The sequence below is a fragment of the Populus nigra genome, chromosome 12, assembly GCF_951802175.1.
Source record: "Populus nigra chromosome 12, ddPopNigr1.1, whole genome shotgun sequence".
NCBI lineage: Eukaryota > Viridiplantae > Streptophyta > Magnoliopsida > Malpighiales > Salicaceae > Populus > Populus nigra.
The window spans coordinates 2,202,980-2,218,721 of NC_084863.1; the positions used below are offsets into that span (position 1 = coordinate 2,202,980).

At 35.7% G+C, this 15,742-nt stretch overlaps 2 protein-coding genes across 3 annotated transcripts; both read right to left on the reverse strand.

The window, feature by feature from the left end:
• On the reverse strand, window positions 1–1,210 carry LOC133668950 (metalloendoproteinase 1-like). Its single transcript, XM_062088960.1, has one exon. It carries the CDS (start codon window positions 1,185–1,187, stop codon window positions 252–254), a length of 936 nt encoding a protein of 311 aa, XP_061944944.1. The 5' UTR covers window positions 1,188–1,210; the 3' UTR covers window positions 1–251.
• Window positions 1,211–4,154: 2,944 nt separating this feature from the next.
• LOC133670176 (phytyl ester synthase 1, chloroplastic-like) lies at window positions 4,155–13,909 on the reverse strand. 2 transcript variants are annotated; one of them, XM_062090681.1, is made up of 13 exons: window positions 12,811–13,909; window positions 12,516–12,567; window positions 11,830–11,885; window positions 11,418–11,576; window positions 11,202–11,306; window positions 10,695–10,801; window positions 10,050–10,171; window positions 9,220–9,328; window positions 7,878–8,011; window positions 6,844–7,213; window positions 5,392–5,505; window positions 4,846–4,931; window positions 4,155–4,722 (listed from the first exon to the last, which is right to left on the reverse strand). In XM_062090681.1, exons 1-13 carry the CDS (start codon window positions 13,214–13,216, stop codon window positions 4,419–4,421), a joined length of 2,124 nt encoding a protein of 707 aa, XP_061946665.1. In that variant the 5' UTR covers window positions 13,217–13,909; the 3' UTR covers window positions 4,155–4,418. The 2 variants fall into 2 exon arrangements, with proteins under 2 accessions (XP_061946665.1, XP_061946666.1); XM_062090682.1 differs by lacking the exon at window positions 11,202–11,306.
• Between the last annotated feature and the right edge of the window lie 1,833 nt (window positions 13,910–15,742).

Genomic DNA, 15,742 nt, shown 5'->3' on the forward strand with positions numbered 1-15,742 from the left:
CATTGAAATAAATATTTCTTATCAATGCACACTTCTCACAAGACATTTAAAGGACCAATAAGAATATTAAGTTTGATAAAGTGACGCACAGACAAAACAATAAAATTGCAGACTTGCGTCTAGTTTTTATATATGAAGAGAGCTACATGTTGTAGATATTTCAACCGTAATTAATTATTATCCCTGTGACACAGATTTAATTAGAAGCGTTGTAGTAACTTGTTTACTAGCAAATTGCGGGGGCTTCGTGATTAATTGGAGTACAAAGCACGTATGCCAGCAATATCATCCTGACCGAGATCCCTTTTGATAGTTCCTGGTGGAATTTCTGCGAACATAATGGAATTTTGATCCATGCTGTGATCGAGTCCGAGAAGATGCCCGATTTCATGAACAGCTACTGATTCCAGGTCCACTTCATCTGTGCTTGGGTTGGTGCTCCATTTCTCGTCCGCATCATAATGCAACCTCCCATCTGTTGGTGCAAAGGCGTGGGCTAGTATGCGTCCCGGACCGTCGAAAGGGTCCCCGTCACCATGATCGCCACTTTGAAATCCGATTACAATATCTGCCTGGGAACCTTCAGAAGCTTCCTGGAATGTAAACTGGGTTACGTCTGCCCACTTTTGGAATGCTCGTGAGCATGCAGACCTCAGTTCCTGCGTGTCAATAACTTGGACACTGGAGCTGAAAGTGTAAGTGAGATGAAATTTGGAAGATGGCCACCTCGGCGTTCCACCAAAGAAGCTGTAGTGAGAAACCGTGTGGAACTTGCTCGACTTGCTGTCGTGTTCAGTTCTGCCTGCTTGTTTTGATGTATCGTGGTTGATGGGATCAGGAACTCCACATCGAGGAATCATAAGTTCCTTTATAGTATCAGAATCAAGACTCCCAGTAACCTTGAGACGGTAATTCTTTTGGTAGGTTTTGAGCGCAGATTCGAAGATCTCATCAAAATCATCGCTAAGCTTCATATCATGCTGATGATCTTTTGGATAGTATCCAATATTTTTGAGGTGGTGTTTGAGCTCCTTGAGCCCTTTAACATTTTGCCCCTTCTGGCATCCCTCCAGGTTTTGAAGGAACTCAAAAGTATTGGACTTCAAAGTCCTGGATTGAGCTGTGAAAGGGTGAATAAAAACAAGGAGGAGGATGGATTGGTAAAGATGGGCGAGTTTAGTGGCCATTGCAAGTTGTTTTAAGGAGAGGGGCTCTCTTTTTTTGCTTGAGTTTGTGTAAGCTCTGCATGGCTATTTATACATTGATTTTGTCATGTAAAGAACAGAGCCTGGCGTGTCTCACATTACAAGGTATTTTACAGCAGTCGACAATACTACCTTGTCCCCTACACATAACAAACCAATCAAACAATTTCTGTTCCCATGAATCTGGTCTATGTAATAAATACCTTCGCGAATAATCTGGTTTGTCTACTTTATACATTAACCGATCGATATCCATATGAACTTTTCTATGGCCAATCAATAACTGGATAAATGTTTCTAATGTGAACTCGTTGACAGAAAACAGTGCAGTTCCCTAATGCAGAGTGATTTCCGATTGGCATTTTCCATGCCCCTTCTGTCATGGACATGCAGCCGGAGGATTAAGTTTTCAACACTTGATGTGAAAGGGTTGCAGGTCCCTTTCTCAACAATGGCATCATATAATAAAGCGTGAAAATTCCCCATGTAATTTCTAATCTGTGAACAATCCTGGAGTCTTAAATTGGTTGTATGGAACTTTATACATTCAACACTTTTACATGCAATTTTCAGGATTGGAGCTCTTGCATTAATCCTAACTGCAAATATTTAAGTACCCAAAAGATTTCTCATTGCATCGCAAAGAAGTCGATTTTTCCGTTTTTTTGTTCAATGTTCGATCAACTAATGAGATATACAGGCAGATTTAACGTAATGATCATAAATTCATTAACTTTTTTTTATATAAATATAATTTTTCAATTATAATTATATAATGATGGACGGCTATCCTTCATTGTGTGGTTCAAGATCCGATAAATTAATATCTATATGAGCCATAAAAAACCAACCACAAGATTTTTTCCTTTAAAGTTTTATATTTTCTCTCTTCAACTCTGGAATCCAAGACTTTCAAGTTTAGTACTAGCACTTGAGTTCATATACTTTCGCTTTATTAAAAAGTGGTTAGTGGATTCTTAAATTAGTAAGGGGTTTGCAGCATAGTTTTTAAATCTCAGGCTAATCCTATGTTATAGGTTTGATGGATTGATCGGGTTTAATCCAGTTCAATTTAATTTCTTTAATTTTATTAAAAAATAATAATATTATTATTTAAAAAAAATCAATAGATTTTGACTAAGTTTTCTCTGAATTGACTGAATTACAGACCAACCCGGGTTTTTAACCGAGTCAATTCTCTACATATCTAATTTTATTGAAACCTAACCTAGTATAAATATCAGGCCACCCAAGTTATAAATCAACTCTTCATGTTTGGTTTTAGAACAATTATTTGTATGTATCACTATGCTAAAAAATAAAAATAAAAAGGATGTATTAATTGGGTGTCAAATTAAAACCTATACAAAGAACATAGCAAAATGTACGGGAAAAGAATAAAAAATAATTTTATAAAAATTATAAGGAAAATAAATTCTGACATAAAATCTGTAACTATCCTTGGTTTTGATATGCATGTTCCACTCCCATAAAAATGGAGAATATTGACAGGATATTCTGTCAACAATATTTAAGAAATAAATTGTTGATATTAAAAATTATTAATTGAATTGTCCATAAATCATCATTGAAATTAAAATAACTTGTCGGCTTTTTTATTCCACCGGTAAGTTTTCTTATTATATCAGTAATAAGAATTGTTGATGGAATGAAAAAATTTAAGAATTAGATTAATAGCTGACAGGATAATTTTTTAATTTGTCGTAGATTTCATGCGGTGATTTTGAAGCATTTTTTGTTCCTTCCTAGTATGATTTTTTTAAGAAATTGATGTCAATAGAATTGAGACAAAAGTCAATGAGATTGCATGCGAAACACGCACAAAAAGGAGCCTGATTAGCTATACGAATCACAAAAAGACTTGGAAAACCATCTCTACCATGTTTATCACGCAGCCGGTGCTTTAGAGCAGTGAATCAACTCTATGATTTATAGATAGACCATTAATTGTCAGGCAAAAACTAAAAACAAAATGGAAATTAGTACTATCAGTCATAATATGAGAAAAACCAACAAAATAAGATATATAGCTTGGTTTTCGTGGATTAACATGTTGATTGTTATTGCTGGAGCATGGAGTGGGAGGGCTGGAGATAGTTTAACAACAGCAAGAATGTAAACAGGGCACTGAAAGTCTTCACCCTTTTCAGCCGTCTGGCAGCAGGGTATGAAAAGCTGGATCAAGTCTTCTTAGCCAAACTGTTTTCATGAAGTTAGCTTTAAGGAAGGACCCTTCGAGGAGTATAGTTTGGTTTGACACGATAAGAAAAACTTCTGCATGTATTCTTAATTTCGTGTACTGAGACCCACACGTTATAACAAAGAACAGTTTAAATTTTTATTATTGTTGTAATTTTTATTTTTTATTTTGTAATGTAAGGTAGTACTTTTCACAAGTTCATTTTTCTAGAAAAGCTAGTGCTGCTGAAACGAGAAATGAATTCCACGTAAAGATCATGAATATCTGAGATGAAACCAAATTCAAGGTTATGTTACTATCCTCTAGCATATCTGTGAAAAGTTGCACATGAAATTGCTCTCTGTTGTCACTAGCTTCACGATGCTTCTGATGTTTTGTACATACTTTTTAAGATCTATAAAGCTATTATAGTTATCTAAATTAGTTTTAGCAGCGATACAATTCTTGATGAATGAATAACACTCAGTAATAAAGTGAAGACTCTCCTCCTCGATGGGAAATGCATGCAAAAGAGTTGGGATTGATGTATTCTCATACACATCATGCCTAAGTGTTTTTTGTGATGGGAAGCATGGAAACTAGAAGACCAGGACTAGAAGGAAATTGATGGAAATAGATTATTAGACTCTAGATATAGATGTCATGCGAGGAAGGGAAATTTTTTTAATTTTGGTCCTGCACTGCACGATCGTTTTATAGCAGGTTGCACAGAGTTTATGCAAGTAAACTCACGATAAATTAAATTCATTTAATAATTTGTTCTTGACCGCGAAGAAATTTAATCGTGATATATACACAGAACCTTATCCAAAAATAACCTAGACATTATAATTAAAATAAATTGGTAAATTAATCTTGTCTTATTTCTCCATTTATCCTTTTTTTTTTCTCTTGTGATGCTGTGAAAAAAAAATCCTGTGAAGTGATCTGGGAATGTAAAGCACGATACACTGTTCTATCAAGGGAGGCTGCTGCGAGACTGTGGCCATTTTTTAAGGGTCAAATGCTGGAACTTCATGCAAAGGAGAATGTAAAGCACGATACACTGTTCTATCAACGATACTCCTGTAAGGATCCTCCTCTCGTTTCTTCAAAAGATAAGCAATGCAACGTTCAACTTCAGATTTTATGTGCAGGTATAACTGGTTTGCATTTTCTCTGTCTTCAAGGATCTCTTCCTTTCGGCCCTTTGTTTCTATAGGCTTTCCGAATAGAAAATAAAAGCGGCCCGGAACCTTCGGCAGAATACCTGGGATATATAGTTCTTGGTTGGCAACCTCCCCTTTACTCTTATCCCTATAAGCATACATAAAATTCTTTGTCAACAAAAATGTATCAACAAGTAGCTCTCGATTCTTATGTTAGCTTGACTTCTACAACCATGCAATGAGTACACTGCATTGCAGGGAGAATAATCACCTTAGTCTTATGGAATTACGATTAGCATCTCTGATGTAGTCATTGACCACTGGGATTTTCATGAAGTCGTTGTAATCAAGAACCAACTGCAAAATCCAAAGAAAAGAATTTTTTAAAAATAAAATAAAATGCGGAGAAATTCGATTGCAATCTCAAGTTCAAATAAGGAAGAAAGGGAAAGTTCATAGAAATCTTTGGAGAAGAGCAAGAATTTAAGTGGAAAGTATCAGAAATGCACGTCTCAACCAGACTTTGGGACATACACAGTGCATAACTTGCATAATAAGAGCATATAAAATGCTAAATCTACCGGATTTGTTTGCCAAATTTCTGAGAGATGATGTGCATTTTAACAAATTTCTGCTTCAAGCACATACAATGGATAGCTACCTCGAAAATATGGGTTTTTTTTTTCTATTTTTCCAAAGTTAGCCTTTAGGTAAACAAATATTGTGGAAATAACACAGCAAAAAAAAAAAGAATGGATCTACAGAATAAGGATCCATGACAAAATATATAAAATATGTGGCAAAAAAAAGGTCTTACTTCTGCTACATCATCTTCTCCTACAGTTCCAAATGGTACAATTGTAGCCCCAAACCTTGCTGCCATTCTCACAAATTCTTGTTGATCGGGCCAAAACAGCTTATATTCTTCACCCTGTAAATTGCAAAAGCTTTGTAATTGAAAAAAAAAAGGAAAAAAAACAAGCTTTTGGCCAATAAAAAGAAATAAACAATACATTAATAAATCTAAAGAAAAGGTTATGGAAAAATACTTAACATTTTGTAAATGATAGCAGTATCAATGGCATATATACATAAACATGAAACTGAATTTGAAGGATATACCAGTCGAAAATTTAATGCAAATAAAAAAAAAACATTAGACAAGGAAAAGATTTGCGCTTGGGAAGCTGTTCATAGTGTAATTTCACTGTCTACTGGTGACTGGTGAGCACTATTAAGCCTTCCTACTTCAACAGCCTAAGCGCATGATTAAAAGGAATAATTTGTACTCCTTTTGGCACCCTTCTTGCCTGCTACTTGTACAATTTCATACATTAAAAATATGTTGTTGCCTGGGAATCTCAGAAACAGAATCTCAATGATTTTGAAACTCGCTTGAGTTAAAGTTCTTATGCTTATGCACCATGTCACCTACAACTTTTTGTATGAATGCAACAGAACATGCCACTGATATTTTAAACAAACCATCCTCAAGAAATTCACCTAAAAAGCATTCAAGCCAAGTACAAAAAATTTGGCCCTACCATTGATAACCTAATATGAATCTCTCCAAGAGATGCTAAAAGTTAGATTACAACAGAAGCCACGTAACAAAGCTCTCATCAGTTACTATATACCATAATATTTACCACAATTTCTAACATGGAAGCCATATGAAACCTAGTTCCTATAGTTTGAAGTCTTAGTATTTGCAGAGTCTATAAACTAATAACCACAGAAACTTGAATTCCACTTCTTATTGTTTTAGTTACTTAACAAACTTTTTAATATATGAAATAGGTGGTATGATGGTGGCAGCAGCAGCATAATAAGGTTGAAGAAACATAGAGTGTGATGGTAATAGAGAAAGATGACGATGAAGCTACTGTTATAATAAAGTTTTGGTAGGGATAAGAATATGGTGCTTTTGCTGGTGGCAAAAAAAAAGGTGCTCTATGCAGTCCGGAGGTGATACTGGTGCTGTTAACAATAGTGGTGGTGAGACATCATCCATGAAGATTATGGAAAGAAATACAAGCCACCTTACATGTATGAAGTGCTAAACAATAGTCTACCAATCTTGGCTGCATAACACTCTGAATAAGAAATGATTTCCAAACTTTTACACTATATCCTCTTGCTTACATCTAATTTCCAACAAAGAAACAAAGCAAATACTTTGATGATAAGAAAATTTCACTTGAAAAATATGATTTTCAGCTTGCCAAAAAAAAATTTGTTGAAATTTAACACAAGGAAATTGGCTTACCCTGTTATGAAGGGCTTCTCGGGCTCCTCCAGGATAAAGAAGCACATGAGATTTTGTTGACAGCAAGTTGAAAAGATTGCTGGCTGTGACAGGTACTGCACCCATTACTTTCATCCAATCAGCTAAAGAAAATTCAGCAGATGAAACCCCCTGCCTTTCCCTAAATACAACTGGATGTGTTACACCACGAACCATAATATTTTTCTCTCTCAAGAATTCTGGGACAAGGGAATAAACTTCAAGTCCCATCAACATGTGGTAGCCAACTAATAAGACAGGACCTTCATTTGGAACCCCATGAAGACCTTTCACTATCTTTCCGTTATTCAAAGTTGAGAACATGGCAGAACCAGTAGCAAAGCGTAACAACCTGAAATTCAAACGATTGTGTTATAATCTTGAACCATAGATGAACAAATATATGTGCTGGATGCAAGTTTGCAAGATAGACCAGCTGTTCATGATGGCATGTGGCCAAAGCCTAGGCTGGAAGCATCAAGCTGGGGTATACCCCAAGGAGACAGGAGTCGCCCCAATACACATATCATGATCAATTAACTTCAAACATAAATATGATTTCCAGAATATATCGACAATTCTTTTAGGAGTTACCTTAGCTACAGAATATATATGCTCATAAGATGTGAGAAATCAACCAAGACCAACCTGAGATTTCAATAGACTTTCTCAAAACAATCATTTTTTTTTTTTTTGTGCAAGAGGATGTTTATAGTAGAGCCAAGATTTAGACAAAATCAAATGAGAAGGGATAAAGAAACAGAAAGTGTTTAGAAATTAGGAAGGATCTGCTTGATGCACGTTGCCAAAGCCTGGCAGGATGTCAGATTTCATGGAAAGAGGCTCTAGCTTGACCAGGATCAAACCTAATGTGATCTTATTTTAAATTTAGTCATAAACTTAAGTCTTAGTAAATCAGATCTAAGCATATCAAATGTTCATATCCAGAAGTTTTCATTAAGAACATATATGTAACAATTAAGAGAACTGTGTACAAAATTGCTCTGCTGAATTACCCAATTACTTCATCATATCCTTGTTTGAATTCTGACATGCTTGGTGGAATAAAGTCTAAGACCAAATCAATCCTCCTTGAACGACGGTATTTTCCAGTACCTTTAATGACAGTAAGCAAATTAACACCATCTTCCTGTTCCATCACAGAGAAGAACAGAAACAGGAGAAAACCAGTTATAAAGCAGTCTTCCCATAGCATATAGAAATGAAAGACTGAAAGCCTCATCCTGAGAATATGAGTACAGACAAATGCTAATGGCCCAATATCTGACAAATTAGAAAGGCAGGTTAAGGAGTATTAAAGTCCTTTCTTATGAATATAACATCGTTCAATGTACCAGCTAAATATTACAAGTTCTAATTTATATTGATAACACTGTACGAGAAAACCATTTCCATTCATTCTGCGTGGGGGAAATTGTTATCAAATTGGGGATCAAGGGAAGGGGTGGCTATTACACGGATGGAGACCACCTTGATAATAAGATATAACCCTAAATAAACTCCCATCTTCTGAAAGTCAGAATACCTGTGGCAGAATTTATCTCAGAACATTGCATACAAGTACACCTATCATGCCATGTCAAAAAAGAATAACCGGCATCATGGCAAGTGCTAATGGAGGGAAAGACGGGTCATTGAGCATCGAAGAAGATGACACTTGGCAGAAAAACAGAATTACTTTCTGAATTTTTCCACAAAAAGGGTGGTCAGAGAGGATAATCATCGGCATTCTTATATCTAGAACATAATCCGACTTCTCAATTTTGAAAGGGAAGTGAGTGAAATTTGAGACCTTGAATCATTCAGCTAGTGCTCAACTGTTTTGACAACTTCAAATATGGGGAGCAAGGATTGGTCATAAACTGAAAAGGCATTTATGTGAAAAGAAACAAAAGCAGCTGCATTCTGAACATGTCAAGAACTTGGCTGCAGAATACACTCAAACTTGTTCAGAAAGGCATTGTTACCTGCTGGTAGGCAGGCTACCAGGCTGCCTTAGTGGTTTCTCAAGATAGAACTATTTTCTGAAACTCCTGAGTTAAGGAGTTTCAGAGAACAGGATAATAGGCTCTCATTCCTGGTCACCGTATTAGAAGAATCACTGGGTCTGGTATGCATGATAGCTAGTTGACATGGTACTGACACTGGTCGGTTAAAAGGATGATATCTTTACTCGATAGCTAAGACTAAGATGATGATTCGCATTAAACAGATTTAGAATTTTGTTGTGCTCTCGAAATGAATTGTGGAGAATCACACATCAGCTAAGTACCCACATGTACATGCTTCCACTTAAATCAGACACAAATATAGATACAACCACTTATTGTCACATACCATTAAAATATTATGCCCATTGTCCTTGAAATAACGAACTGTGCAATTCTTTAATGTTCTTGTCAGACGCTGAGCTTCATCTCCACTAGGAAGCATGTGATCATTTCCACTAAAAGACAAATAAAAGATCAACTTTAAAACTCCTTGACCAGATTTCCAAAACCCGTCTCAAAGAAAACCAAGCATGAAAAGAAATTCGGGTTAAAGAACATATTTCCTGCAATACATAAACATGTTAACCTAACTTAGTAACTGGATATTTCATTGCAGGTCGCAGAATACAGTTGTGCTAAAACAATTACATAAAATAGTACAAATATTCAATTCATGTTGATAAGCCTGGAATGCATATTTTATAGTTAAAAGCTGTCCTCTTCATGGTAGCAACTAAAATAACTCAAGTATGAAGCTAAGAACCTTCAGCGATTTTTAGGGCATTTCAAAGACAGTTTCTTTTAACGTATGTGCCGACATTTCTGTGTAAATGATAATGAAACTTGAATCTGCTGGCTATCAACCACGTGAAGATGAGAAAAAGAGAACGATGCTGGTGGGAAATTATTAGAGCAGCACGCTAGATAGGATGCTATGCTTTCATTAGTCAGTTGTTAAATTTTCCATGCACCATGTCACTTCTATAGTAAAAAACATGTAACATAGAATTAGCAATTAGAGATGCAGAGTGATTAGTGATAAAATCACGACATAGAAAGAACTAGAGAGAAAATATTCTTAAGGGCTTTTGAAAAACATACATACGGAAAAGAGAAGCAATAAAATTGTGCCTGGGATGCAAAGGAACAAGAATGAAAACTCGGAAGAATAAAGACCTTGACAGGACTAGCACTTCAGCTTTCACAGCATGAAGCCTGGAATTAGCATAAGAAGCCGCTGATTTGAGCAGTTTCAACTTCCGAATAAGAGTGTCCTTGGGAATTATATCAACCAAATCCTGGAACATTTTAACATCAGTTCATGGCCTCGGAAAAAGAAATAAACAGTTGAGGAAAAAATGAATAGCAGGACAACAAGCTGAAGGCACATGAAGATTTGTTATATCTAATTAAGATAACCAAAAGAAGTGCATTGCACCATTTGGCTGATGTGCAAAAGCAGGTACCATGAGAAGATCCAGTCTGTCAATGCTAGAGACTGTATAGAAGCATATTGTGCTAGCAATAGAGTCATAATCAAGTTCAACGCAGAAGATCAATTGGAAAATATATAATGGGGAATTTATCATGATACAATGAATTAGACAGAGTCATGCAGCAGATGACTATGCACAACCTATCCTGCTTTTGACTATTAGAATCATTTTTTATGACAATATTACATCTTTCAGTGTGTGTTTAAGATCTTCAGCATATTATATCAAAATAGAAGATTATAACAGATATAAAATCTTATTGGTTTCTTAAATTTAATAAAATATAATGTGTAAAAGGCTAGGCAGTACTATCTTCATTTCTTACAGAAAGATGAGGTAGCAAAGCAATGAGATTCTGAAACAATTGTTCAATTTGTAATCTGGGAGGTAGTCTATATTCAATATTGACCCTTGCCATCTCCACTGGATTACCTAGTGTAAGGAAAAAAACAGAGCGAGAGGGTAAATAGCAACAGTGAAGCAATTTGAAATCACAAAACAATACCACTGAATGATGACAATCACAGCTTAACAAGATAACTGACAGAAAAAAGCTATTAAAAAAAGTTTCAACTTCCAGGGAAAAAAGCTTTTATAAGAAGGCATTTGAAACAAGGTAATCATGTTTTCTGAAGAAAAAAGGAGGAGATCCAAACAATTTTTTCAGAGTAGAAGAACTAAAGTAAAATCATGATAAATCTGTCTGGTTTAAAAATACTAGTAGCATATTGTTCAATACAATTACAGGAATTGGAATGCGTTTAAGTAGTAACAAAATCTAATTCTGTAACAAAATAATAAATGAAATAATGGAGCAACAGATCATATATACCCATAACAAAGCTAAGAAGATATGGAAGTGCATTGTATAATCCATCAGGCAACGCCTCCCAAAGGGGGATCAGGGATTGAAGCTGTGACCTGTCAAATGATGTAGCTAAAATAAAAGGGCTAACAAGTCAGACAACAGCAAGGCACACCAACCGAAGTGTTCTATGAAGTCATCAAGAAGATGAGTGAACAAATTGCTGCATATCTGGAAACTGACCTGGGTTAGCTAGTATCACTACAAGGTCAATTTCAGGATTACGAGCAGCAACAGCAAGAACAAGACATCCCCCGAAGGAATCCCCCACAAGATAAATTGGCTTATTTGGAGATGAGGCATGCTCTAGCCTCACTGTTTCTTCGACAAATTTCACCAGCCCTTCATGCAAAAAAAAATCCACTTAAAGCATGGATAGAGAACGATGTTTCCTCAGTGGAAGAGGATAGCCAGATGGAAAAACCCGACATAAAGGTATGAGGATGAGGACAGCACATGCAAGTAAAGTGCAATTTCTGAAGAATTAGAAGATCTAACCATCACAAGTGATAGAAGAAAAGGCAAGCCCAGTTGGCTGAGATTTTAGTTTAACTGTTAAATAACTCAATCAAGTAATCTGATGAAAGGTTAAAACCTTCAAATGGTGTTCGATCATTCACTGGAATATGAAGGCACCTGACTTCAAACACCCTGCAGTTTGACAAAACTCTTAGGTGTAAGCCACCTATTTAGCTGAGCTAAAAATAGCAGAATGAAATAAGAAAGTCAATCATCAGTGATGTGCATTGACTAGTTAAAAACCTTGACTACTTTTCATAATACTGCTACTTTACCAGGTTCTAGTCCACAAGATGACCAGAAACCACACAAGGAAAAACTCTACCCACAAATAACAAGAAAATGAGCGCAACAAGAGGAATGCACTTGACTTAAAACATAGGTGGCTCCTTTTGCCAATCCATATCCAGATTATATATGTGCATAAAAGCATGCGCTAGTGATTTTCATAAAGCCGAATGCAAAAAATTTAAACTGGCTCAAGCAGTTTTAGATAAGAGGACAGGAATTCCGAAGCTACACCCTGTTGATGTGAATTTGCAGGTGGAAAAGCTATCGACAAGAGTAGGGTTTGAGAAATATCATCTCAGAGCAGAACGAAACCTTTTCAGTTCGGTGAGCACCTATTTGAGGTTCTCACAGAGTGTGATTTGAACTAACTTTTGTGTCAACATTTCCAATGAACATTTAACAAGTTGATAGTCTAAAAACAACAATAATAGTCATCGTGATTGTCATGAAGTAAGAAATAACGAAACTTACTTCCCGAGAGCTTTATGATGCAAAGTCAGGCCCAAGCCAACACCAACAATCCCTGCATGCACGAATACAAAAAACAAATAGCACTGTATTTAATAAAAATCTCAAAAATCACATAGCTAAATGAGGAATTCCAAACATTTTAAATAAAATATTGAAGAGCAAAACAACTCGTTGGAAACCAGATACTCAGAAACTAGAAATCCAGTCCTTCTTTTAACATGTATTCATAGTTTGGAAACCTTGTATCTAAGTTAAATTTCATAGAAGAGTTTACCACAACGAAGACAATAATTACCAGGGCAAAACAGAAGAATTGGAGAATCTTTTAAAGGCTGCCCACACTCAGTAGGGCAAAACCACCGGGGAGGCCCCCCATCAGGCCTAATCATCTCCTTGGCTCCTTCAAAAAAATCCTTCGCAGTCTTGGTCCCATAACCGTCATCCCACAAGACATCCAAGTCACTTGAAATAACATCTTTAACGCTCTTTTTCTTAATCCCACACTTTAAGCTCGCATTCCATGAATCAATTCGACCCCCGACTTTTTTATCTTTCTCTCCAATCACTAGAGCGGAATCAGATGGCGATACTTTTGAGTTACCACCACCACTACCACTTTGAACTCTCACTTGAAACCTAGGAGTAATCTCTGGAGTTGAGAAAAAACAATACAGTGCCTGAGAACTAACAACTGATGCCATGGGTTGTATAAGAAATGAACTGTTTAAAGCTATATGTATTGCCAAGCACCTCTTAGAAAATGCCAGAACCCTTTTCTAAGTACTTGCCAACAGAAGGAGACAAAAATGAACAGAAATCTCTTGGAATACTGTTAACCCAGCACACTATCTTACAGATAACTCAGAATTCCTTTTAGTATTCACCAGTTGAACAACTTGGGGCTTTCTACTAGCACTTGAAAAGAGCCACAATGGTAAAATGCATTAGAGTGTCCACTCAAACAATCAAGACTGATACGACGGCACCCTTTTACCAGAACTTTTAGACCTTTTTCAAGATTCACGAATTGACCAGCATGGGACTTCTTTCAAATACCAAAAATTTAACGGAGAAAGAAACTCAAGGACACCATGTACTTGAAAATAGCTAAAAATCCAACAAAACAAACCCAAAAATCACTCCAAATTCCAAAGAAACACTGCCACTCTCCGCTTTATACAAAAGAGAAAAATATGAACCAAAAAGCAAACTTGAAGCAAACCCGGAAAGCAAAATATCACTTGGATGGCTTCTAGATTATGTACTTGTGCTTCTGCAGTTTTATCGCATACGACACAGAAATGCCAACCATAAATGCAAAATATAATTAATTATATCATCATAATTATAAATAAAAAAATTGAGTATGGGGTAATTTGTATAATTTGTGAATGTAACACCAGGTTTGGACTTGCCTGCTGCTCTTTTAGATATTTGAATGTGGTCTTCTTTTTCGTGTACGATATACGGATCACTTTCATATTTCCTCTGGCTATGGTCTGGCCAGCTGGCCCCGTCGCGTGGTTTTGCATAGCCATGCAGTTTTCACAGCATAAATCATCTGTTGAGTGTTTGACATGCACATTAAAAGGCTGTTAGATTTGTTTTTGGTGAAGTGGGACTTGTACCATAACTGCCATCGTCACTTTCATTAGCTTCAAAGACTTGGAGGGAGTCGTTACGAGATTATTTTAAATTTTCAAGGATTGATTTTATTCAGAAAATTAAGGATTGCTGGCTCCTATAAATGGATATTCACGGGTTATGTTTCTTTATATTCACTAATTAATTATTGAGTAAAAAATTAGATATTTATATTTTATTTATTGATTCGATCACTGTTATATGACTATTATTTAATATTAAAAAAACAATAACACACACACACACACACACACATATATATATATATATGATAAAATGATCAATAGTATATAAGTGTGTATTATGTGAAATATATAAATATTATATTGGATTCAAAATATATATATATATATATATATATATAAATTGGAGTCGGATTTTAAGTCAGCTTTTATAAAATTTATACCGTATTTATTATTTTTCAAGTAATATAACTATTTTAAAAAACTTATTTATTTAGATAAAATCAATTTAAATGGTGGTATTCATTGAGTTTAGAATTAAATTGCTATGCATTCTCCTCCTTGCTTGGTGGAAGGGATTAATCTCAAAGTAAAGAGGCGGCCAGCAGCCATTGCTTTCCTTTCTCCTTCAAAGTTTTTTGTTTTTTTGAATAATCTCAAAGTTATTTAATTGTTTACGCATTATATATATATTCATCAAATGTATATTTTTTTTTTAGTTTAACATGGGTATCTGGATCAGCTTATGCACACCTCAACTAATCTCACGGGCCTTGAAGTTAACAATCATGTAAGTCTCCAGTAACCATCATATAAGCAACTATAGAGTGCTCTAACCTAAAATCATAGAGAAAATAAACCTCTTAATTCCAGTTTTTTACCACTAGACCACCACCTAGATAATTATCATCAAATGTATACTTGGCGTTGAAAGTTATGGCCATCTACCTCCCACTCTCTCCAGAGAAGTGGCTGAGCCTACAGAACGTACCACACTTCTTGGCCTTTCCTTTTTGTTCAAAACAATTTTTAGCTTTTTCTGCTTCCAAGGATATGGCACAAGAATATATGGCCAAGGCTGCTACACAACAACTTGGTGGAGGAAACAGACAGGTGCAAGTGCATTTCAGTATTTTACTTAGCATTTCTACTCAAAAAATATAACAGAAGGCAACTATTTCTACACCAAAAAAACAACTAATTCATGATATTGTCGTGTTTAATTGATTGCCCTTTATCTTATACATCTAAAAGGCTTGGCTTCTCTTATGAACCTTCACCGTTCATGTGAGCGGTACGTTAAGGTCCACGAACTAAGCCAAGTCTTTTAGCTCTCTGGGTCTGCACCTGGGTAAGTTTTGGGATATTTTTCTCTTTTGCGTGGGACAAGCTAGAAAACGTAATTTAGAGTGCGTCAAGCTGTATGACTTGGGAGGATTTTCAGAATGTGGTTTTGCCCCTCTTCGCTTCGGGATCTTGATTTGGTTCTGCGGTCAGGGAATGCAAGTGGACCTGAGGTGTTTTTTTTACAGGAGTACAGGATTTTGTTTACCGAAACCATATAAATTTTTAAAAAAAAAAAAAACAGAGATGCGGGGCAAAAATTATAGAATGACTAGA